Below are 26,393 nucleotides of genomic sequence, written 5' to 3'. Positions count from 1 at the left end.
AAATGTGTGTGTGTGTCTGTGTGTGTTTGAATTTTGGGGATATTTTTAACACCGTTAGTCCTATCGAAATGAAACTTAGTATCGATTAATGAAATTCTTATCGACACGTCGTAATTTTTTTCAAATTTTTTAGTTGATCGGAAATGGTACCTCCCCTTATAGGTGTCCTCTTTTTTTTAAGTTTTTGAATTCAATTATCTCCCAAACCACTTACTGAATCAGACTGAATTTTTTTTAAATATGATAGAAATAATAATTTTTATAACCTTATATTTTTTAAATATTTCTATCTGAACCGAAAGTAGTACTTTTACTCTAGAGAATCGAGGTTTTTTATGTTTTCCCAGAAACCTTTTGATTTATTGAACTGAAATTTCATATCTAAAAGTTTAAGCTTAATACCAAGTTATATATATAATTTAGTAAGTATTTGTCAACCGGAAGTGGCAGTTTACTCTTGTTCGATTTTTCTTCCACTATTTTTTTCGACCCCTTAAACATGTGTTCGTCACAAAAAAATTCAAGTATAATTCTTGTAGCAATTTAATGAAAGTAAAAAAAAATATTCAATTTTATAAACCGGAAGTGGGATTTTTTTCACTTGGAAAGGTTGAAAATGTTGTGCCCACTACTCTGTCCACACCCCTGAACGTATTAAGCTGAAAATTTATATTTCTATTCTTTATGTACTAACTTAGAGCTGGTAGGGTTTTGGTCAGAATTTGTAAACCGGAAGTAGTATTTTTTTTAAAAACAATATTTCATTATTTTATTTTAACCTTTAAAATTATTTTTATTTTCTTGATATTTAATGAGTATAATACTGATAGTGATTTTTAGTAATAAAAAAAATTTGAACAAAATCTGACAACCGGAAGTAGAACTTTTGTTTTGTGCTAGTTTCCATACATTTGCGCTCAATTTGTATCGCTATCATAGTCATCAGTTCAATATCGAATTTTGTTTTGTAACCTTCTTATATTCCTCAAATACATAGATAAAGTCATGGGTTGGTCACACCCGATTTTTTTTTACTGAAGTGGGGGCCTCAAATTTCACATGCGCTTGGGGCCCTACATTTACTTGATAAGCCACTGATGTGTGTATATTTGCTGAAATGGAAATTTTTTGGAAAAAAGTTGTATTTTGGGATACCAATACGTATTGTTAAATCGCGTTTATTGAGCATAAAAGTATTTAACTCCATTATTAAAATATCTGTATTGTGATTTATATTTGTTTTAGATTACACCCAGACAACGCGATGTGCCATTCCTTCAGCGAATGTAGCCGGAATGACCGACTGGAGTTTTAATATTTCATTCAAAGAACTTCCATTTTTCGGAAACTATACACCGGACTTCCCAGATGAACCCGAAAGTTCTAATGAGGTCATAGTATTGGCCTGTATATACACCGTCATCTTTGGTGTGGGCGTGTTCGGTAAACAAGACTCATACCTACCTAATCCATCTTATTGTATCGATTTTATTAAAGGCGTATTATATTGTTACAGGAAATGGGAGTTTGTTAATAGCCCTCTTGTCGCAGAATTCGAGCAGAATAAGAAGTCCTTTACTTGTGGGTTTGAGCATTGCCGATTTATTAGTATGCGCCTTCAGTGGACCACTAGCTGCGGCCAGACCTTCATTTATTCCTTTCGACAATCAAAGCACACTTTGTGATGCTCCAGTTTGCACTTTGCTGACATGCATAGAGGTATTTTAAAACTGTTTTAGTTTTTCATAAATTCGATATTTTTAAAAGTATCAAAAACTGAGATTCTTTGCAGTGTTTTCCGGTATCAGCTAGCACTCTATCCCTGATGATGCTCTCTGTAGATCGCTATATCACGGTACAACACCCAAGACTTTTAGAAGGACTTCAAAAAAGACCTTTAATAGTCACTGTCGCCGTTTGGTTGATGGCAGCAATATTAACGATTCCCCTTCTACTGATCAGATCTCAACCCCTACCACCTCCTTGCACTTCAGATTGCGTACTAGTAGATATTCGTACCACTTGCGTGGTCTGTTACGTCTTAATAGTACTTATGCTTCCAACAATGATCATGATGGCCTGTCATTTGAGCGTTCGTTCTAAGCTTTGCGCTTTATCTCTAACTGCAAGAGCTGCTCATGGAGAACTTCCTCTTCCCATGCCTCTTCTGCGTAGACCCACACATATGATCATAGTAGCTGGGATGGCTAACAATGCCCAAACACAATCTGTTACTTACGATTGTACAGTAGAAGGCAGACAACGTAAAGAGAATAGAAAAAGTCGAAAGCAACCCAGCGGAGGACCTCAGAGAGGATCGAGTCAAAGGAGAAATCAAAATGTTGACAATGCAGTAAAACCGAGTCTGCTCGCACCCCAACCCCAAACATCCACTCTACAATCGCGGAGACGCTTAGCAAACGTATTGGTGTCAGTTGCAGCTGTTTTTGCTGGATGCTGGTTGCCGCACGCTGTCAGTTGCATCTATGCTGAATTCAATAAGAGTGCACCCAAGTACTTGCTGCAGTACAGCTTACTACTGGGTCACGCCCATTCAGCTATAAATCCCGTTGTTTATTGGGCTCTAAATCATCAAACGTTGAGGCAACAAGGAAACTGGCCGTGTCAACGAGCTCACAGATTCCTATTTCACTTCAAATTCCAGGACGATCAGCCACCTTCCAGCACCAATGAGGCGGCTCTGGGTCCTTTTCATCCACGCTACACAAGAGCTCGTCCTATGATTGAAAGAGCCGCACCCTCCTCCCACTACTTGTATTAGAAATGTTATCATTCGACGTTTAAGGGGTAAATGTTTACATGTATAAGCTCTCTCGATTGATCTGTGATTCTTTTTCCCTAGTGCCTATTGAAGAAATCCTATATATGTATGTATTGTATAATAAAAAGAAATTACTAAGAGGTATATTACATATATATGACTATTATTATTGATACAATAACCACGAGACTATTTACATTTCGATGCGTTGCGTTGATTTTTAGAGTCACTATTTTCTTCTACTGTCTCTACACTGTTTTTATCGTGTTATATAATGTGTATTACCTATTACATAGATTGAGTGTATGATCAATGTTAACGTGTTATAATTACATATGAATATTATAGTAATAAGATATGTGTATTAATATAGTTAAAATAAATAAATTAAATGTTAACTGTTCAATTGTAAATGTAAAAAGGATTTTTCTTGGGAAGACCTACCAAAAAGCTTTGGCTCATATATTTATTATACTTTTTGCAAATGTTCATTTCAAGAAAATTCCATATTTTGATATTATACCTATAAAAAATGTTCAATTATATAATTGCAAATATACATGTACGTATATTCATTTCATCATCTGAAAGATGTATTATTAGCATACATATGTATATGGTACGATATAAAATTTTGAATAACAAATTTTGTATTCTCGAATATAAACGATACAGCGAGATATTTATGGTTATCTATTACATATGTATGTATGTATGTATATGATAGTACATCTTTCAATTTTAAAACTCTTGTGTATGTTCCATCCATCAATTTTTTGAATGTTTCAGAAAACCTTCTAGGCATTAAATAAGAAAAAATATATGTGAATAAAATATTTTAATCAGAGTTGTATTACATAAGTATAATATTTATTTTTAGTTCAACAAAAAAATGTTTATCAATAAATAAATGGCAATAAAAATGACCGCATCTATATTTTCATAATCGTATGTGAAACGTTGATAAAAACTCAGGTGCTCGTGTGATCACGTGCTCGAACTCCATATAAGATAATTTTCCATCGCCATCTACGTCTGCTTCATCTATTACCTGTAATGAAACGAAAAATGAATTTTGAAATCATGTGCATATGTATGTATAATATGTACATCGTGATGATGTCGAGTATATGCCGCCGACGTCCATCGAGTTTTGTGGGTGAGCTTAATGACCAATGGAGGGTTTTCATCGAGGGTGAAATATTAATGGAAAATCGAGGCATATAGCGTTAACTATCCACTCCTCGACCCGCATCATCCCCTCACTAATGGTGTTCGCCTATACGTATACACTATACATTGCAACTAAATGAGGGTGGACACTATCAAAATTGTCGATAAGTGAAAATTCGTATTACTTAGGTACATACATATGTATATGGGAATCGTAAGATTGGAAATGTGAACCAACTAACTCTACTTAAGGAAAATTGATTTTATTGTGTTAACAGGATATGTTACGTTTATAATGATGAAATTACAAAACATAGTATTATGCCAAAAGCTAATTTTTAAAGTTAATTCCACCACTGGAAATACGCGAATTTTGGATTTTCATCGATAAACCTAGTGGAAAGCTTTCGTCGTATCAAAAGATCGTTAAATAAAAAAATGATTGATTAAAATTATTAGCAATATCCTGTGCCTCCGACCAATCGATTTATCCCGACAAAATTTTCGAAACAATTGGACTTTTTCATACATCTCTTTTTCGAAAATAATTTCGATTTTTTTTTTACTATAAAAAGAAAATAAATGCTCAATATTCACCCAAAGAAGTTTATTTGGGATACAAGAAGTTTTGACTGACAAACGAGAATTCAAACACCGTTTCGCTCAAAAATTCACATACAAAGCGCGCCGCATTCGCAACTGGTGTTTGTATGGGGAAATAGTCCGGTCAAATTAGACCAAAAAATAAGCGTGAAGGTACATAAAATCACAACAAGCTGAAAGTGAGTAAAATTGTTCAAAACAAAATTATAAATGACATGCCAAAAGTCCTTATCGTTCTGATACCTGGAAAAGAATTTACCTGAGTTCAAAGATCAAAAATATGGGTTTTTCGCGATTTTCAGCAAAACAGTGAGTTTTATCATAAAATTACCTCATACAAAAATTATAGATCATAAAATTATCTATAAAAAATGTATCAATATATTTTTTTTTGTATCAATACTTAAGAGCCACCGTTTCTGAGGTATAATGATTCAAAAAGTTGTAAAAGTTGTAAATGTCATAATATGCATAAGTACGCCACGTATATTCCAACGCATGAGTATTACTGCAGCATTTCAAGATGAAATAGAGAAATATTTTGAATATGAATTGGCTCCCTACCCTTTATCTTTGTTTGATGACATCGAGATGCGTAAAACACAGAAGTCTGCTACTTACGATTGTTTTCAAAAGGTAAATATTGATATTAACAACACTAATACGACGTACATCATTGACGGAGGATACTTACTACACCGAGTTGTGTGGGATAGCGAAGAAACATTCAACGTTATTTTAGATAAATATGTTCATTATGTACGTCGACATTTTGGTCTCAGAGTTACTGTCGTATTTGATGGCTATAATGATTGCACGAGAAATATTAAAGCTGCAGAACAACGTCGTCAAACTATAGCAACATCTTCATCTTCTGATATTTTATTTGATGACAGTTCCTAACAGTCAACAGAAATTTCTTGCAAATACTCACAACAAGTCTCGGTTCATTTCAATGTTTGAAAGAAAAGTTTACTGCTGAAAATATATTGATGTAAAACAAGCTAATAATGATGCAGATGTATTGATTATTGAAACAACAATAGAGCAATTCAATTTGACAAATACAACTATTGTTGTTGGTGAAGATGTAGACTTACTCGTATTACTTACTGCTCGAACTCCAACTGAAAAAACTATTTTCTTCTTAAAACCTGGAAAAGCTCAACATAAATCGGAAATATATTCATCGAAAAGTTTATCTACTTTTGCAGTGTCAAAATCATGTACTATTTTTAGAGGCAATAACTGGCTGTGATACGATATCTGCATTTTACAGGAGAGGTAAAACAACAGTTTATAAAATGTTTGAAAAACAAGATTTAGTTCATTATGCTGAAGTTTTTAAAAACAGTAATTAAACTCCAGAAGAAGTTATCACCAACGGAATTCGCTTTCTTCTTTCTATGTACGGAGCTCCTAAAAAAACTACCTGCTTAGATAAAGTATCGATATGGATGTTTCGTTAAAAACACTCGAAATAAAAAACAAGTGCAATTTGTTTGTCTTTTTTGGAAAAACCTTTTTGACCTTTGACCTCAGGTAATTTTTTTTCCAGGTATCAGGAGTTTTGACATATCATTTATAATTATGTTTTGAATAATTTTACTCACTTTCAGCTTGTTGTGAATTTATGTATCCTTGAATGTCTAAATTAACCGGACTAAAAGCGTTATTTTCAGAAAGCCGTAATTTATTTCACGTTACCGTGATTATGTTGAAAATAAAAGTTGTTAAAATCTGCCTTGACTTTAAATCTGAAGACAAAAAAATAAAAAAAATAATGAAATATAAGTAGTCTAAAATGACCGGTTTTATCGTAAAACATGACATTTACGTCAAAATAGGTCATTTTGGCCCTTTATATTTCATAAAATTCGTATTTTTTATATAGTTTGAGGTGAATCAATATTCCGAATAACTCTCGGCTGCGGGTCATTTTATTGATTAAAGCTCTACCAGTTTATACACATGATAACGAGTTGTCCTTTCATATATAATATGTATATAATACATAGATATATGCATACATATGAGCCGTTTGCAAAAACACTATTTTTTACTAGCCTCTTATCAAATTGCTTTTTTCGCCTGACAATATTTGTGTTTGACTTAACTCACACATTCTTATCACTTCGTTTAATTCGATATGTCCAGAATCTTGAAAAAGCAGAATAAACGTATTACAGGCCATCAATATTTTCAAATATTGTTAGAATTTTCAAATATTGTTATTGCGAAATATTTCTCGAAATGAAGAAAAGTGGACAAATGCCACTATAAAATATAATGGATCAACTAATGTGTAACTCATTTTGTATACTATGTATGTATCGAAATATTTACAACGGAATCTTAATGGATTGATACATATATAATTATACACAGACACACAAATAAAAAAATTTAAACAATATTTATATTAGAACATAAATAATAGCTGAAAGAACAATACATAAATATTTTGTCAATTCATCTGTTTCTTTAGTTACATAAATGGACAAAAACACCAACCGCACACTCAATATTTACATAATTTATCTATTTACATAGATAAAGTTTGCAAAATTTTAGCATTACAAATTTTAAGATTTTCTCGTTTCCAAACGTGTATGAAATTCTTTAAATGAAACTAATTGAGATGATGATGATTGGCTGGTAGACTGGATGTTGAATGGATTACATCCGAGTCAAATTGGTAGGGTATTTACATATGTACTCGTATGTATGTACATATATAATAATTTGACTTACGTTTTCGATTATCTGCTGCATTTCTTCGGCAGTGAGTTCACTTCCGGTGAGGTGATGTAGAGTCGCCTCTAAATCGTTTGAACCTATAAAATGATCCCCATCAAAGTCGTAAATTTTGAAAGCATAAAACACCTTAATGTCCCTTGGCGCCTGCTCGCTGAATATTGACATGAGGTCCAAAAAGTCGTTGAAAGTTAAATTACCCTTGCCGTCGCAAGAGAACACTTCACAGATGCGTTTCTTGAATGGGTTTTCCTGTTTAGAGAATGGTAAAGCATAATTATTATAATATGTTTAGAAATTGTTAAAAAAATGTAAGACACTATAGTCGTTGAAATTTTGTATTCGTCGGAAAAAAATTGATGCCATTCATAATTAAAATAGAACCGCTTGCAATTCTTAGCATTCTGAATTAATAGCACGATTTATAAAAACCCTCAGCTTTGGAGCAATCGATAAGTAAAGCGTTCGAGTCACTCTCAAAGGGTGCGAATTTGAAAATCCCCAACCCCTGAAGGAATAACGGTAAGACTAAATTGCTTTTCTGAAAGAAAAAAAGCGCTCGCAAACTTTTCTAGGTATACATACATATTGATATTATATAATACTAGTTGTTTTACCAGGCTTCGCTCAGTGTTTGTAATATTAACATCTTAAACATGGCGAATCTAATAGTAAATATTCATCTGATTTTTATTAAATTTATTTGAATCGAAAAAAATATAATATTCAACCAATTGAATTGTCGTCATAGAAATTTTTTGATTTAATTACGAAGTTCCCAAGCAATAATTACATACAAAGTCTCTTTCGAATTATATATTAAGATGAGCTGTAATCAAACATTACGATTTACGGGATAGATAGTTCCGAGCCCGTTTGTGATAAATAAACAACATTTAAATTTTTTTTTTCTGTCTATACCTATAAATGAGCCATTATAATTGAAATTGGCACAAGTCCATGTTTCTTCATTTCGAGAAATATTTCGCAAAACTATAAATATATTTTTTTGCGATTGACAAATATTTAAAAATACGTTTATTCTGCTTTTTCAAGATTCTGGACAATTTGAATTAAAATAATTGATAACAGTTTGTGAATTGAATCAAACATAAATAGTGTTTTTGGTACTGAAAATTGACCACTTTCAAATATAACAGCTCACATGAGAAGTATGGCAAAGGTAGTGGACATAGTGGATAGATATATTGAAATTACAATGGGCAGGCCACGTGGCTAGAAGAATGGATGAAGGGTGGACAAAAGAAGTACCCGAAAGAATGCAAAAGTGTAAAAGGACGACCGCAGGGAAGATGGGTAGACTAAATTAGGAAAATGTGTGGAGAGATGGATGCGAGTTCCACCACTTTCAAATATAACGGCTCTAATAATAAACAAAGTTGGACAAAGAGTTCGGAATACATATATCTTAATATTTAGTTGCACATATGCAATATAATCAAATCAAAAACGGCAACGAGTCTATCGTGAACGTTTGGCCTTATTATTTGCCAAAGGTTGAGATATAAATATAATAATTGCAGTACTCCATTTATTGTATTATACATCTGATATTGATAGCAAATTAAAAGAGCAATAAACGTTTATTCATCGTTTATTGAATTATCATAATTCTATTATGATATTTATCATAAACTATTCTCAAAGTTTTAGAAAATATATTTTTTGAGAATACTTCAAATTTAGATATAAACAATAATTTGAATAAAATTTTACATATTATACACATATAAATTGGGCGCAAATGCAAGGAATCTTACATAAGATAAAAGTTTTACTTCCGGTGGTCGTATTTTGTTAAATATAACAACCGGAAGTTTTTTATTACTTAAAATCACTATATATATGTATGTATATAGGAGATAAAAAAAATTTAAAAGGTGAAAATAAAATAATGAAATATTGTATTAAAAAAAAAATAATACTTCCAGTTTACGAATTTTGACCAAAACGATATCAACTCTAATTTAGTACATAAAGATACGTTCAGGGGTTTGGAAAAAATAGTGTGGTTACAACACTTTTAACTTTTGTAAGAGGAAAGAATCCCACTTTCAGTTTATTCAATTTTAATATATTTTTTCTTTTCATACCATTGATTATACATGAATTTTAAGTATTATACATGAATTTTCTCTTGAAGAACACACACGTTTAAGGGGTCAAAAAATAGTGTCACTTCCGGTTGACGGGTGCTAAATTTTATATATCACTTGGTATTAAGTTTAAACTTCTAGATATGAAATCTGAGTTCAATATGCGGAAAGGTTTCCGCGAAAAACATGAAAAGCCTCGATCCTTCAGGGTAAAATTACTATTTCTGGGTTGGGTAAAAATATTTAAAAAATATTAAGATATAAGATTTATAATTTCTATTACATGAAAAAAAATTATCTGATTTAATTTTGTTAGCGGTTTGGGAGATAATTGAATTCAAAAAAAGAGGACACCTATATATTATATAAGGGGAGGTACCATTTCCGGTCAACTTAAAAATTATAATAATTTCAATAACCGATACTAAGTTTCATTTCAATAGGACTAACGGTGTTCAAAAATCCCCAAACTACACAGACACGCACACACATTTTTTCTAGATCATAAAATCATGATCAGTGATCGATTCTGAGTTCGAATTTTCGCATGATTAAAAAACTTCATCTATTGTTAGTACGTATATAGAAAAAGTAAAAATTAATGGGTGGCTCAATTTTCACCAGGGTCCACATTGATGCCACTGAGAGCATTTTATATAAAGAAAATGTAAGTTTTATGATCATTATTTTACACATGTACATACATATATATATTTTTTTCAAAAATTTGTATAAATGGTTGGAATTTAAAATTATGAATTGAATGTGGCTATTTGTACATACAGTATCGGCAAATTATTGGCTATTTGTACATACAGTATCGTCGAATTATTGGCTATTTGTACATACAGTACATAGTACATAAGAAGATATATTCTTATAATCTTCTTATGTACTATGTACTGTATGTACAAATAGCCAATAATTCGTCGATACTGTATGTACAAATAGCCAATAATTCGTTGATACTGTATGTAAAAATAGTCAATAATTCGACGATACTGTATGTACCAATAGTCACATCCTTATGAATTTAGTGGTTTGAAAGGCTTTAACCTATGTAGTTATTATGTAGTTAGATTTGTTTATCACATATTGAATTCAGAAAAATGTTAAACTCTAATATACGTAGTATCTAATAACCTTGGTTTATAAATTTATCAATTTATCTAATTGTGTTGATTCTGTTTTATAATTTGATAAAATTAACAAGATTATAATTACTAAATTATTTAATTACAATAATAATTATATATAAAATAATAATATTATTAGATCATAATTGATATGTATGTATAAATAAGACGTGTTTCGATTAATCCACACTAAGCACTCAAGTTCTAATATAGTATAATCATCTTAATGCAAAGTTTTGCGATGATTCTTTTAACGTTGATAATATCGTGCATTATTGCAATATATCTATACTTGACGTGGAATTTTAATCATTGGAAAAGGAAAGGTGTAAAGTATTTGAGTTCAAATATTCTATTTGAAAACATTTCGGAAATTTTCACGTTCAAAAACACGACAGGAAGTATTTTCCGTGAAATTTATGAGAAAGAAGATGGCAGTGATTTTGTTGGCATTTGGATATTTCGAAGACCAGCTTTGATAATAAGAAACACCGAGTTAATTAAATCAGTTCTGATAAAGGATTTTCAGAACTTTAGAGATCGGAGCATATTCGCTGACGCAACTACCGATCCTTTAGGTAGTAACAATATGTTTTCTATCAAAGAACCAATTTGGAAACCACTCAGAGTGAAATTAACCCCATTTTTCACATCTTCTAAAATTAAAAATATGCTCGAGCTTATCAACCGAGCTGATGAAAATTTAGCTCAGCACATGAAGATGATTCCTTGTGGAGATGTTGATGTAAAAGATTTGTGTGCAAAATTTTCTATAGATTCTATAGCCAGTGTTGCATTCGGAATAGATGCCGATTCTTATAACATTAATGAAACTGTGTTCAGGAAAGTGAGTAAGAAAATAATTGATTTCAACTTGTGGAGATGCTTTGAAGTTAATTGTTTGTTTTTTGCACCCACTGTCGCAAAATTATTGAAGTAAGTAAATGCTATTTATTTATCTCGTAGTTTTTAATTATAAAATTCTAACAAAAGTTTTTGGGTATATAGGATGCATTTTTTTTAAACTGGAATGTAGTGTTATTCTACGAAAACTCTTTTTCGACGTCCTCAATGAAAGAAATAATATGACAGAAACACGAATGATCTAATACAAATTTTGAACAAATTAAGAGATGAAAATATTGATGAAGAAGGAAAGCTTAGTAATACATACATTTTATTTTTTATAAATATAAAATATCGGGATATTGCATGAAAATATGCTTGTACTTTCTAGAATTTCAGGGAGATACACTTTTAGCACAAGCTGCAGCATTTTTTACAGCTGGATTTGAGAACGTTAATAGTACTATCACATTTTCGTTATATGAATTTGCAATGACGCCAGATATTCAAGTAATTTTTTTTATATTAATGAATATATCTATTAAAATGTAGCCACTTTAAACACACATTTTTTTTAGGAAAAAGTTCTCAATGAAATTGAAGAAGTATTAAACAGTCATAATGGTATCGTTTCTTACGAAGCCATTCAAAGTATGAAGTATTTGGACATGTGCATTAAAGGTAATTAGTTATCATAAAATATTATCTATTTATACTTAAATTGTACTTAACATAAAATTTGATTTTTTTATTTTAGAAACACTTAGCAAATATCCGATATTGCCATTCTTGGACAGAATTTGCCAAAATAATTATCAAATTCCAAATACTAATATAGTTTTAGAACCTCAAACGATAATTTATATACCTTTGCTAGGTATATAAATTATCGTGATCCATGGATCCCCAATATCATCCAGAACCAGAAGTTTATAGACCTGAAAGATTTTCACCGGAAAATTCAAGAAACATGGATCCCTTAACGTACATGCCTTTTGGATACGGTCCTAGAAATTGTATAGGTATTTTTTAGTTTGAAAAATTATTACATTTACTGACATGAAATAATGTTTATATTTTTACATACATAGGTATAATGTTTTAATTTAATTTTTAGGCGAAAGATTAGGCGTTATACAAACCAAATTGGGTCTTGTTCATATTTTGAAAGACTTTAAAGTAAAAACTTGCCCCAAAACAGTGTCAAAGATAAGATTCAATCCAAAAGCGATAAATGTTGTAAGCCTGGATACGATTTATCTAAGATTTGAACCAAAATTGAACTCATAATGCTTATATGAAATATTTAAAATGCATACATATGGTGCAAATAAATTTGTGATTATTAGTTTTATTTAAAAAATGATATTAATTAATTATAAAAATAGTAAACTTTCAACCCCAACGTTTCACTTTTTTTTATTTATTCAAAACAATATATTTCCACATATGTACATACATATAATACAATTTATCATATAATTGCCACAGTATGTATAATAATTTTCTGCATACGCTTCGTGACAATCAAAACAATACAATATAGTAAATTGAATTATATAACTATTTTGCAGACTGTATATTAAATATACCGTGTTTTTAAATTTCATTAATAATAAAACAAAACTTATATGTTAAGAAATTATTATATGTATACCGAATGACCTAAGAAACAGTTACAGTCCCATTCGGTGTCCCTTGTCGGTCATAGGAGGTATAAAAAATGCAACACCGAGAAATCAACGAGTAAATACAAAACTAATCGATCTCTTTCGTAATATATTTTAATCAATCTGGAAATCTCCAGACACCCCAAATACCAAACGACTGGACCAGAGTCTTGGTCAGTCCCACCCCTCCAAGTGAGGGACATGATATGATATTATTTGGCTGATATCCATTTCACCACTATGTACATACATATGTATGTATATACTATATTTTTTTAAATTCAAAATAAAAAAAACAACCAGAATATGTAAAACCAAAGAGTGTATCGTATTTATGTAGGAATTTTTACCTGTGGTAAGGCCTTTGGATGGGAAATAAAAATGTGCAGACGCATTAGGGTGCGATTTTTTATGGATTTCTATTGCGTGTGTTTTTCTTGGGTTCATTTGAAAGTGTGAATCTATCGAGGGTGCGGACCTCACTTAATGCATTTTTCCGGGAACTGTTGAGAAGATAGTTGAATCCAAAGACATAAAAATCGATTGAAATTTCCATCTTTTACTAAACCGCGCAAAATGGAAATGTTTTAAAATGATAGAAAGACTGTAGGAATTTTAGCTCCTTTTAGAAGTGAATCATAGAAAAGCCTAGAAAAAAAAGAGGAGATCTACAAGAGGAAGTATGATTTCTGGCCCAATTAAAATATAAAAAATACGACTATAAAAATTTCAGTGACTGACTGATTCAGTGATTCAGAAAATTTCAGTGTTAGTGAGATTAAATCATCTTCAAAATACACAGACACACACACACATTTTTTCTAGACCATGAAAACGTAATCAGCGGATTTCAGTCCGAATTTGCCAAAACCTCGAGTTCGAATTTAGGCATAATTACAAAAAATCATCTATTGTTATTTTGTACATACATATGTATGTAGATAAAGTATAAATTAAAAATTTACTCTGAGCTCCGGTAATTTTTCAATATATTCGAAAGGCACGTGTATTTTGTTAGCTTGGTTTTCAGTCATCCTCTGGGGCACTAATTCGGGATTAACTTCTCTGAACCTTTTGAAAACTCTGGAATTTAATATTACATTATGTATCTTCTTAGTTAGAAGGTTTCATTCAATTTTAATGGATTGTTACTTAAAAATAAAAATAGCCAACCTCAAAATTTCCTTGCGAGTAAAGAAAGTACAGTCCTATTAAGAAAATAAAACAATACAATTAGTAAAAGTGCGATACACAGAACAAGGCATAATAAAAAATATCTGCCGAATTCGGCTATAAAACGCTTTTACGATCATCTTCATAAAAATAAATTAAATTATATCGGGTTAATATATTTTTTACGATTTCATCACCTGATAATCTTCCAGCTGTTGCTCGGAAAATGTGACAATCTTATTTCCCATTATGTGTGTAAAAAAATGTAGCCCGTTTAGTTTATATTTATATTTATTTTTATTTCCTGAACCAGACAATAATGAATTTTGTATATTTTTTCCGCAACAGAGGCGGCGAACAAACACGAGTCCGTCGGAAAACTGGTCCTTTGTTATGGAAATCTATTTTTCTTGCGTGTCTCTGATGGGTGAGTAAATTAAGGAGTGGCTTAATGCGTCGTAGCTAGCGAGTTCTATACTTGTTATATTTAAATTTAGAGTTTTGTCAGAATTATTAAATCGTTTTTAATTGAATTATTAATCGATTATAGTTACCATAGTTAATTAAATTAAATACATTACAGAAAACTCTTTTGAATTAATAATTCATTTTCGAACATAAGAATTGCCTTACGTTGACTAAGTAATTTATAAGATAATTTTAAAAAAAATTTACTGCGATGCTCATAATGAAACTGATAAAAAATTATGTTTTGATAGGTTATTTCATAGAGTAAGTACATAGAAGAATATAATGATTAATTTCAAAAATACTGCTTAAACTTGTATAATTCTTCATCATGTACATATTTGGATGAATTAGCAGTGTTAATGAACGAATAAAAAACCTTGTAAATATAAAACTGGTTGTGTTGAAACATTTAATGACATATGTACATATCTACAGGCCCAACGAGAGCGGGCGGAAGCTGGGATAAAGTTCCAGGGCCCGGACTACTCGAGGGGCCCCGTATCGGGATGTTCGATTATCCGGGATTGATATATTAAATTATTCTTCATAAAAATACATATATTTATTTAATGCACACATTCGTTGGGTCCATGTGAAATCGTACCTATCATATCATACTTTATTATTCAACTATTGGTTTTACCCGGCTTCGCTCGGTATTTGTAATATAAACCGCTTAAACATGACTAATCTAATAGTAAACATTTTATCAAATTTATTTGAATTGTTTTATTTTATTTAAATTTATTTGAATACTCATTTCTTTTTTTTTATTAAATTGACGGTCACGAACAAACAAACATATATACCGTCTCTTTCAAAATTATATATATACCAGAATCCGGCACCTGCATCCCCGGAGCCTGCACCCCCGGAGCCTTCACCCCCAGAGGCTTTGCTTAGGGCTTCGACATCGGCGGCTGAGCCCCCGACGCCTTCGCCGCCGGGGACTTTGAGTCCTTTGAATCGAAAAAAATCGAATCGGCGCCTATAAATTGAAAAAATAAAATCAAATTTTTCGTCTACGAACCAACGAACAACGAAGGTTACATACATACAAAGTCTCTTTCCAAATTATATATTAGTTTATTTTAAAAAATAACAACCAATAAAAGTATTTTTTAATAATTCTAATAGATTTTTCGCATATTATAAATATATCTATGTATGTATAAGATTTGTTTTTTTAGTTTGCCACAGGGCCCGGAATTATTTTTCCAGGGCCCGGGATTCCTCTCGGCGGCCCTGCATATGTTCATATGAATGTACATTAATTACGTAAGCCCTAAAACACGAAGAATTTAAAACACTATCGGATTTTTACGATATTTGTGCAACCTTTCAAGTATCAAGTGACGATTATAAAGTTGAATTTAGTTCATCTTAGTTCATAGATTTAGTTTATCTATTTTGAATAACAAAAAATACAAAATATTATAATAGGTGATTTTTAACACATATCCAAAGATGACATGTTGAATTTTGTATAGGGGTAAAGAAATTTCCGCACATTTGTTGATTTGGCCTGCTCAGCTTTTGGTTTTCCGCGCAAGGACCCTCTCGTCTTTGAGGATACATTGCATGTGACTCATGTTTAATTTTTCAATATTCTAAAAATGTATGTATGTCTGTCACATATGATAATATTCTAGACTTTATTTGAACCATTTTAGTTAATTGAAAATTAATCAAAATATTGTAAAACAATTTTCATTTTCTAAAAGTAAAAAAATAAAATTATCAAAATACGTTGGACAGTGATGACATTTACCGCAACGTACCTATAATATAATACCATAGTCGATACGAATGCAAACGAAACTGACTGCGATCATTTGGCACACCCCGTTTCCATAGTTATACAAATATAATATCATTTTCATCGTTAGCACGCGTTCTATTCAAACCAGAATTAGTCCAAACGACCTAGACTTTAAAAATGTATACGAATGAAAGCCATATCGTTTCGATCACTGATATCGTATAGCGTTTCAGCTTTTATTTCCATTCGATACACATATGTACTTACATACATGTGTATGTACATAAACACAGACGACCTTAGCTCTCGTTTCCAATTTCACAAAACCTGCTCTCCTTTATATTATACTATTTGATAAAAAATATTGTGCGTGGAAGCCTTTTAAGAAACTAATGCACTCGCGTAAAATATGAGTGTCTCATGTGAGCTGGAAAAAATTCATACTACAAAATCGTTTCTGTAGAAGTGTAGCAATAATTTGTGATGTTATCTCATTTTGAGATTATTCACATTTTTTCTGAAGTACATACTTGTTTTCTTCTTTTATGACGCAATCATATGAAATGTTTTCTTCAAACGCGCGTATGGGGAGTAGAAAATGTGGTTATATGTATGTATGTACATTTTAAGAAGGAAAGTGGAATTGTTGACAAAAATTTTAATTTCTCCATCTTTATAGACTCCAATTTTAAGTCACATTGATTTCTCCCCCCATTTTTTTCCAATTGGTGTAAGACCATTTTCAAGTATACAATATTATGTTATAGTGAAAGCATATTTCAAGTGAAAATATATTTTCACTTGAAATCTAAACCTAACCTTTCGTTACCCCTAAATAATACCAACCATAACAATCTAATCTTAAATGAATGAAACCAACCCTGACAATGTAACTGGTTATGATTTCACTGAAACGTCAGTGAAAATATATTTTCACTTGAAATATAATTTCACTGTGACGTATACATACATACGTACATAAATTAGATTAGGTTAGGTTAGGTACATCGAAAACAAAAAAAATTGGAATTTGGAAACATTTTAGATTTGGAAAAGACGTTCTTTTTATTTAATATTTTCTGACAAATGTAGGTGATATAATGGTGAGAGTAAAGAGATTGAAATGACAATGAGCGGGTCACATTGCTAGAAGAACAGACGATAGATAGACGAAATGTAAAAATGTAAAAATGTGCAAGAAAGTCTACTGAGGAAAAATAGGTGGATGAAACCAGAAAAATATGTGGGATAAGAGGGATGAGAGTTGCCTAAAACAAAAATAAGTGGAAGCATGTTTGAAATGTATTCACCCAGCAGTGGATGGCGAATGACTGAAAATGATGGTGCTCGGATTTTCGGAAAGATTTTACATAGCTTACGCGATTTTTCCATATACTGACTATTCCGAACACTGATTATTCCAGGCGTATTTTTTTTATTGACCCATTAGTCGGTTAATAACTGATTAACTTGATGGTTGAACAATCAACGTTTATTTTTAATATAATACTAAAAATATTTTTTGTATGAAATAATTTATTTATGTATGTACGTCTAAAATAATCAGTATTGGCAAAAACCATGCACGGAAAAATCAAAATCCGGTATACGAAAAGATCATGTACGGAAAAATCTGTCCGCAAAGTTCGTGTCCGGAAACATCTTGAACGGAAAAATCACCGATCAATATTTTCTTAAATATTTATGAATAGTTGAATTATTTAATATATACTTGAACATATTTTTCACATTAATTGTTAAAAAGAATATTTTTTAAGAATATACTCAACTTCAACCTGTCAGGATTATTCGAATGCAATTTATTTCCATCACATTTATTAGGATTTCGTGGATGGAAAGGACAAAGATAGAAACACTTTCACTCTCGGATAAGCATACATTGGGGAATCACTCTTGTCGTAAGCATGAGGCCTACATATTCGTTAGTAAATCAATTTTAATATACCTACAGTATTAAGTAAAAAAATGTTACTTAAATGCGAAGCGGAGTCAGAGTCAATCCCCTTTTTATTACGACTCAAACTCCACAGCCCTGATTTTAAGCAATAATGTACCTATATAGTACAACCCATATACGAGAGAATGCGAGTGCATAAAATGAAAAGTTTTCGATGACCTTATAACAGCCTGTTACGTAAATGCGAACATAAATCGATAACATATGTATATGCACATACGTACGTACACACGTATTTAAATAATACTATTTCATACATATGTATGTCTGAAATAATTCAGACTTTGACTTTAAGAATTATTCACGTAAGCAATATTTTCGAATAAAATACTTGTGTACATATGTACAAGGTTTTCAACGAAGGGTATTCGGTGGTAACATAGTGAAATGCCATTGGGTCGCCAATTGATCTCCAGGTCACGCACTGGAGGATACAAACTATTTCCTAGAAATGGAAGCGATCGAGGGCCATTATCAACCCCCCCTATTTTCTCTTTGCACGACAAGAGTCTTATTAGAGTCTTGATATATTATGTATCAGAGCTTCTCAACCGTATTAGAACGTAATATACTCACTTGGGTATTATGTAAGTACATACCCGTATATTAGGCCGGAGCGAAAAATGCGAACTTTGGTTTTTCATTGACAAAAAATAACTAGTGGAAAACTTGCGTTGTATCAAAAAACGGTCAAGAACATCGATTTGAACAATTTCCTATGCTTTCAACGAATCGAATCATCTCGACGAAAAGTTCGATAAAGTTGGTTTCTTCGGGTCTTTTTACAACACTAGTAATAGAATATTAAGTGTTTATTTTCTTTTAAATACTAACAAAATGGAAACTCTTCTAAAAACAGATGTATAAAAAAACCACTTTTTTGAAATCGGGATAAATTGATTGGTTGAAGGTACTGTATTGCTTAAAATCAATACAATTTTTTATTTAACGTTTCCTTGAAATCAAAAATTCGCATTTTTCTCTCCGGCCCAATATACATATGTATGTATAAACATACAGATTAGTTTTTGAAAAAAATATTGGTTTATATTACCGGTAAAATAATAATTGAAATGCTACTTTATAAATTCAATATAAGTTTTTTGTTTAAATTGTTTATATTTTTCATTAGTTCATGTGCACATATTCATCTCATACATCTTCCTTTTTATATATAACTAGCTGTATTACGCGGCTTGGCTCGGTATTTGTAATATAAACTGCTTAAACATGACTAATCTAATAGTAAACATCAATCCGAGTGAACAATATTGTTGCGTAGGGGTGGGTGGAGGATCTAAATAAAAGGCCAAAGTCGTTTCACAGCATTTATTGGTGATTCAGGAGATACACGCACCGCCAGTGCTCCGTCCAAAAATGCTTTGATGTGGTCTAAATACCTCCTTATAAAAGACAGGTCACTCAGGGTATCTTCCTCAACACGTTTGTTTACCTATTGTTATATATGATAAGCAGTCCCACGCTTTCGCGTTGGCAGTTCTAAGAATTCTAGTGGGAAGTGGCTGGGTGCCGCTATCGACCGTTAAGTCTATCAATTGGTAAGCCGACTTGCACTTAGTCTGGAGATAATCCTCGAAACCAATTATAACGGTCGCACAGTCTCTGGGATGCTACTCGGCCTAATCCGATTGCACTTAGCCGGCGGCATACGTTACAATATCAATATGTAATAAATCGTTTGTAATCTAAGAAGAGGTATGTTAAAAATAAGCGAAATTAGCTCATAATATTACGGAAAAAATATGTAAAAACACATATTTTTTACTTTTAAAATTCGATACTTAATTAATTATACGTATTTCAAAGCAATAAAAAATCACAATCGATACAGAATACATCTGACTATTGATTTCAATACTCAACTTTGGCACATGAATATTAGATTTCGAATTAATGACTGCAAAAGCCAAAAATCTGTAATAAATGCGCATATTTTTAAACGTTCAAATCTCTTAAACAAGAGAAAGCAAAAACTTAACTTAATAAATATTGATAAGTTTCTGCCCCGGTAATTTTTTTTGTTGCTCCGTGATATCAGTTACAGTTGCATGCGGCGCTCAGTACACGTGTTTGTTTGATTGTGACAATTATTTGAAGAAGCTTCTTTAGATTATTTTTTTTACAATTTTATGAAAAAAAATCACTACAACAATAAAATGACAAATTCAATGTTTTGAAGTCTACGATCTTCGCAAAAGACATAATAAGAAAATTGGTGAAAATTTAAATCGTATTAAAAATTTGAGATATATCTATAAATTTAAATTCGATAAACAAAATCGAGGGAGGGGGGGGGGGGTAATGTTCGTCAATATGTGAGACAGCTAATAAGATTTTGGCAGCTCACTATTTTGCAGCGTGGCTCGGTGGTTGCGTTGATACTAAGCACCAAGAGGTCGCCGGGTTCGATCCCGTGAGCTAACCTCGATTGAAAAGAATTATCTAAACATGGATGTCTCGCTAATTCTTATATACAGTATTTTTATTATGCTTATACTAGTGTTGTGACCGATGAAATATCATCGCATGAGTTATGGCATATAAAGTTATTAAATAAAATAAAAATAATGGAAATATCGATCCTGTGTTCGATCTGCATGCGGTCGTATTTTTTTTCAAATACCTTTTAAATATATTTAATTTAATATTTATATTTAATGGTTTAATATGAAAAAAATTGTAATAGCTACCAGCCTACCTACATACATATAAACAATATACATAGGTATAAAACAAAAATAAAAAAATAATTAATTCATTTATTGGTGGAGTTTTTGGGTGTCAGATGTTCCGTGATCGAAATTTTATTGACATGCGCGAGATCGCTTTTTGCGGAATAATCACCGAACCGTATTTTTGTAGGTTCTGTGATTACATCACAAATGTGAATCACTACCAGGATAGCCGCCGCTACTTGTCGCACGAAAATTCATCGCACAGGAAAATTTACGTACGGAAAACTGCCCAAATCTCGTATAAATTATTATTTATTGAGTAATATTATATTTGCGCAGTTTTCTACAGTATTGAACGGATTCAGTCTTTGCTGCTCGAAAATCGAAAGCTAAATAAAAATTAAAGACCATTTGGATTTTTCTATTGAGTTTATAAAAGAAGATGAGCAATATGTTCGACTTTACAATTACCAACATCAAGATTACAGCAATATTCGAGTAAAAAAATTTATACGGACTTAAATTGGCGAAAAGTTTATAATTTGAGTGTTATTATAAAAAAACCTTTTTTATTTTTTTAAATTTGATAATGTTCTTTATTCTCACCTTAATTAACCTCATTAATAAACGTTCTTCGGAAGAAATTGAATATCTGTAGTATGTATTTTGTTTCATTAAGCTTGATGAAACGAAACATAACAAATAATTTTAAATTTTTTTAGGTCGTTCTATAGTACGAATAAAATTTTTCTTCATCACTTAGTTCTTTAGCCAGTTTGAAATTCCCAACACTTGTACAGTTGAAATCAAAACTGGTCACACCCGAAAATCGGTCACGAGAAAACTGGTTGACCGATTTTAGGGTGTGACCAGTTTTAGTGTGACGGGTGATCACATGTAACCGATCTAGAGCGACCGCTTGTTCTGTGACCGGTTCACATTTGACTAGTAATCACCGAACCGTACTCAATATTTTATTTTCTGTTTATTTCGCATTAACTGCCACGTAAAAAAATCTTCTTCCTTGGAGGATGACATTGGAGCCTCGGAGTGTGTGTGTGTGTTTATCTCGCATTTTACATACGGGTCTACCTCACGGGACCGATAGTGAAACGCCCGAAAACGCAAATATCGGAAGGCAAAGATCGAAAATCGAAACATAAAAAAGGGTCTCTCCCCCCCGTCGTACATACTCACTTAATTTGCGCGAGCAAGATACAACAGGAACAAGAGGAACAGGCATTTCCTCCCGTATTCTGCACGCGCACAATAAACAAGGCCGTATGACAAAAAGAGAGATAATTTCACCACATGCCACTCATATATATTATATACTAGCTGTATTACCTGGCTTCGCTCAGTGTTTATAATATAAACCGCTTAAACATGACTTACTTGCCCCATGCGGCTGAGCCCCATAAGGCTGCGCCCCCTTCGGGGCCCCATGGGGCTGCGCCCCCTTCGGGGCCCCATGCGGCTGAGCCCCCTGTGGCGCCCCTGGCGGGGCCCCATGGGACTACACCCCTTGCGCCCCATGGGACTACACCTCTTTCCAAATTATATATTAGATGTATACATAGTACCGTTTACCATCAACCTTTTTTTTTATCTTTCGACTTAAGATCTTTCGATTTTCGATCTTTGCCTTCCGATATTTGCGTGTTCGTGCGTTTCACTTTCGGTCCCGTGAGGGAGACCGTTTACATACATACATACATAAGTGCTAAATGTTACCATTTTTGCCGGTGCCAGACATGAGTTCAAAGAAGTGATCACTTCTTGCTCAGACTTTGCTCACACATTTGGTCACATATTGTTGTATCTGCCAGATATGTGTTCAAAGATTTGATCACTCCTTTAAGCTCACAGTATTCAAATAGACTTCACAAAACATGGACGACTATTTGGTCGACACAGTTTGCTTATATTATTTATGCGCGTGTAATTATTTATTACACGTGCAAATAAATAAATAAAAACAGCCAAAACGAAGACGTTAATGGATGTGTGAAATTTTTATTTATTTATTTATTTTATTTTTTATTTAATTTACACCAAGAAGGCCTAACAGGTAAACCCAATGCGCCTTCCTGGCCAAAGACAATTATATAAACATATATGTACACCATCCATATATACACAAATACTTACACGTATACACAAATACACATACATACATACATAAATATAAAAATACACATATACATATACATACATACACACCTACACATACATACACACCTACATATATATATATATATATATATATATATATATATATATATATATATATATATATATATATATATATATATATATATATATATATATTCACATATACATACATATACATATACACATACACATACATTACATACATCCATAAACATACAAACATTATACATGCATATACACATAAACACATAAATAAAGATAAATTACTCATATATATAAAAATAAAAAATAGCATACATATATAAATAAAGATGAAACCAACATACATACACATTATGCTAAATAATAAAATTACAAAATGAAAACAACATGTGTAAATATGTATGTAGCTAGAAGTCATTTAAAATATGCTGCCTGACAGAGCTGTATGATGAAGTAAAAACATCAAGGCTCCCAGAAAGCAGGTTAAATAGTCGAATGGCTCTTGAAAGGGGTGAGTCATCAAGCACATTAGTTCTGGCCCGAATAGGCAGGAATAGAGTTCTGGAGCGAGATTCTCTCAGTTTCTCAGATACCCTAAGTTTAAGATTACACATAACTGTTACATAGAACAAGGCTTCGCGCAGTGTGGCAGGCACACAAACATTTGGACTTTTATCCCTTTGATGTGCGCTAAAAAACCGACACGGAACGGCAAAGCGCACTTAAGTGATCAAATATGTGACAATAGTATCAAATGCCCGTGGCACACATGTAAACACTTATTTGATCCGATGCGGTGCAAACGATCGAAAAGCGCCAGACAGACTGAACCACAGATTAACGACACGTGTACCTTATGCGTGCGCACTGCTCGCACTTACACTAAGCGAAATCTACCCGAAGTCCCGACATACCTACCCTGTATACGTTCTGTGCTTCTGATACTTTAGTTCCGAATTTTTCCTTATTAAATTACACTGAGCAACAAAAAATCACGTTTTTGAGTTACCAGAGCGGAGACTAACCAACTGACTTCGAATATGATATTGATTTTTGTTGGTGGGTGATCATTTACGAGATATGAGCGTTTAAAAAAATCCGCGATTTTTACAGTTTTTTGGCTTATGCGGTCTTTAACTCAAAATTTAGGATTGTTACGTTCAATGTGAGTATTGGAATCAATAGTCAGATATTTTTCCTATTAATTGTTATATTTCATTGCTTTAAAATACTTCTAATTAATTGTCTAGCGAATTTTAAAAGTCAAAAATATATTTTTTTACGGATTTTTTTTCCGTGCTATTTTTCATTTATTTGGCAATTTTTTTATTTCACCACGTTTATAAGGATTGCTTTTCTATCTCAATATATTTTTTTTTATCTAAACGTACTAACTCAAGCGGTAATTGCAATTTAAATGCTTTCGTTGTGTATATGATTGTATCGCGTAATATATTAGGTGCAAGCGAGACGGCATGTAGTCCGACCGCTGTACTCTGTGAGGTGGATTACATGCCGTCTCGCTTGCAGTATGTACCGTTTACCATGCACCCTTTTTTTTTTTGATCTTTCGATTTTCGATCTTTGCCTTCCGATATTTGCGTTTTGCGGCGTTTCGCATTCGGGCCCGTGAGGTAGACCCCTTTGAACACATGTCTGGCGCCGGCATAATGGTGCTTACGGTCTAAACCAACGACGATTTTGGGCCAACTTTTTAACCAGCAGTAGCGTACAAAATATCGAAATAAAAATTAAATTTTAAAATTGAAATTAAATATCAAAATCAAGCTAAAGAGCGAGATTGAGCTAAAATTAGATCATCGTTGATGTTTTGAATTACAACAATGTTTTGAATTATGACAATACGCATTTAAAACCAGAGAAATATTATAATTTCTCTGCTTACGAGCGAAAAAAAATATTGTTAAAGTCGTCACGAGATGTTACTGTATTTCTACCGTCGACGATCGATAAAAAAAAAACAATTCATAAAAAAACGCGGTGTCGGATGTCGGTGATTTGTCAAAGGGTTTTTTTTTCTTTCGTCGAAATAAAATTAATAATCACACATTATCCGATAAAATTTACCTCTGAAATGATTTAATTAATTGATTTATTTCGACGAGAGAAACAATTGAAGACTAAAAAAATTTCGTTTGATAAACCGACAACATACCGGGCTGGGACCATCACTCGGTCACCCATACTAACACATGATATATTCTCAGTAACTGCGCATTACGGGGAAGTAAAAATAATAATTCTTTGATTTTTTTTTCGATCTTAGTGCGTATCTTCGTAAGTCAAAACATCTTCGACAAACAAAAGTCGAGGATTACCTGTATGTGATTGTTGATGATCTAATTTTAGGTCAATCTCGAAAATTTATTTAAATTGGGCATGTTCTGTTTTAACGTTCAATATTTTATTTTAATTTTAATATATTGATTATAATTTTATTTTGATATTTGAATTAAATTTTAATATAATAATGTTACGTACGCCGCGGATTGAGCGAATTGCACTTAGACCAACGGATATCTGTTATCGGATTAACTAAATGCATGCACTTACTTCCAAAGATTATATCTGGACTCTGGAAGTGCATTTAGGCTTAACAATGACCGTTATTAGTTATTTCTCAGAATCGGTACGGGAAGACCCAATGTCTTGGAAATACATATCCGAATACGTGACTATACAACAGGTTAACAGATTAGGCGTCCTGAGAGATCTACCCTTTATAAGGCGGTACGTAGGCGATATAATTCATTCTGGACTTAGCAGTGACACTGCGTGTATCTCCTTAATCATCAATAAATGCTGTGATACGACTGTTGGCCTTTTACTTGGATCCTCCACCCACCCCTACGCAACAATAATAATATTTTTAATTTTGATATTTAATTTCAATTTTTATTTCGATATTTTGTACGCTACTGGTTTTATCCTGCTGGTTAAAACGTTGGACCAAAATCGTCGTTGGTTTGGTCCGTACGCAGCATAATACAAACGTCAAATAATTCGAACTTTGAATAATCGAGGCACGCGATTGCCGTCAGATTTATTCGG

At 32.2% G+C, this 26,393-nt stretch overlaps 2 protein-coding genes across 2 annotated transcripts; one reads left to right on the top strand and one right to left on the bottom strand.

The window, feature by feature from the left end:
* Nucleotides 1–3,606: 3,606 nt before the first annotated feature.
* On the bottom strand, nucleotides 3,607–14,644 carry Cib2 (Calcium and integrin binding family member 2). The gene is made up of 5 exons (XM_077434739.1): nucleotides 14,455–14,644; nucleotides 14,258–14,292; nucleotides 14,050–14,167; nucleotides 7,313–7,567; nucleotides 3,607–3,833 (listed from the first exon to the last, which is right to left on the bottom strand). Exons 1-5 carry the CDS (start codon nucleotides 14,503–14,505, stop codon nucleotides 3,723–3,725), a joined length of 570 nt encoding a protein of 189 aa, XP_077290865.1. The 5' UTR covers nucleotides 14,506–14,644; the 3' UTR covers nucleotides 3,607–3,722.
* On the top strand, nucleotides 10,810–12,704 carry LOC143910581 (putative cytochrome P450 6g2). The gene is given in 6 exon segments (XM_077429116.1): nucleotides 10,810–11,460; nucleotides 11,814–11,924; nucleotides 11,993–12,095; nucleotides 12,172–12,308; nucleotides 12,310–12,436; nucleotides 12,532–12,704. Coding segments are annotated over 6 exon segments (1,302 nt in total).
* Nucleotides 14,645–26,393: the final 11,749 nt, after the last annotated feature.

The sequence above is a fragment of the Arctopsyche grandis genome, chromosome 1 (assembly GCF_051622035.1).
Source record: "Arctopsyche grandis isolate Sample6627 chromosome 1, ASM5162203v2, whole genome shotgun sequence".
NCBI lineage: Eukaryota > Metazoa > Arthropoda > Insecta > Trichoptera > Hydropsychidae > Arctopsyche > Arctopsyche grandis.
The sequence above is the reverse complement of the archived record's forward strand: the minus strand, read 5'-3'. Positions and strand labels throughout refer to the sequence as shown.

What these genes read in the sequence shown, in the direction of transcription:
- Cib2 (XM_077434739.1), bottom strand. Translation starts at nt 14,505, where the DNA reads ATGGGAAATAAGATTGTCACATTTTCCGAGCAACAGCTGGAAGATTAT. An exon ending in ACTCGCAAGGAAATTTTGAG is followed by an intron (nt 14,168 to 14,257) that starts GTTGGCTATTTT and finishes ATTAAATTCCAG; the next exon opens with AGTTTTCAAAAGGTTCAGAG. An exon ending in AAAAATTACCGGAGCTCAGA is followed by an intron (nt 7,568 to 14,049) that starts GTAAATTTTTAA and finishes TTCTCTAAACAG; the next exon opens with GAAAACCCATTCAAGAAACG.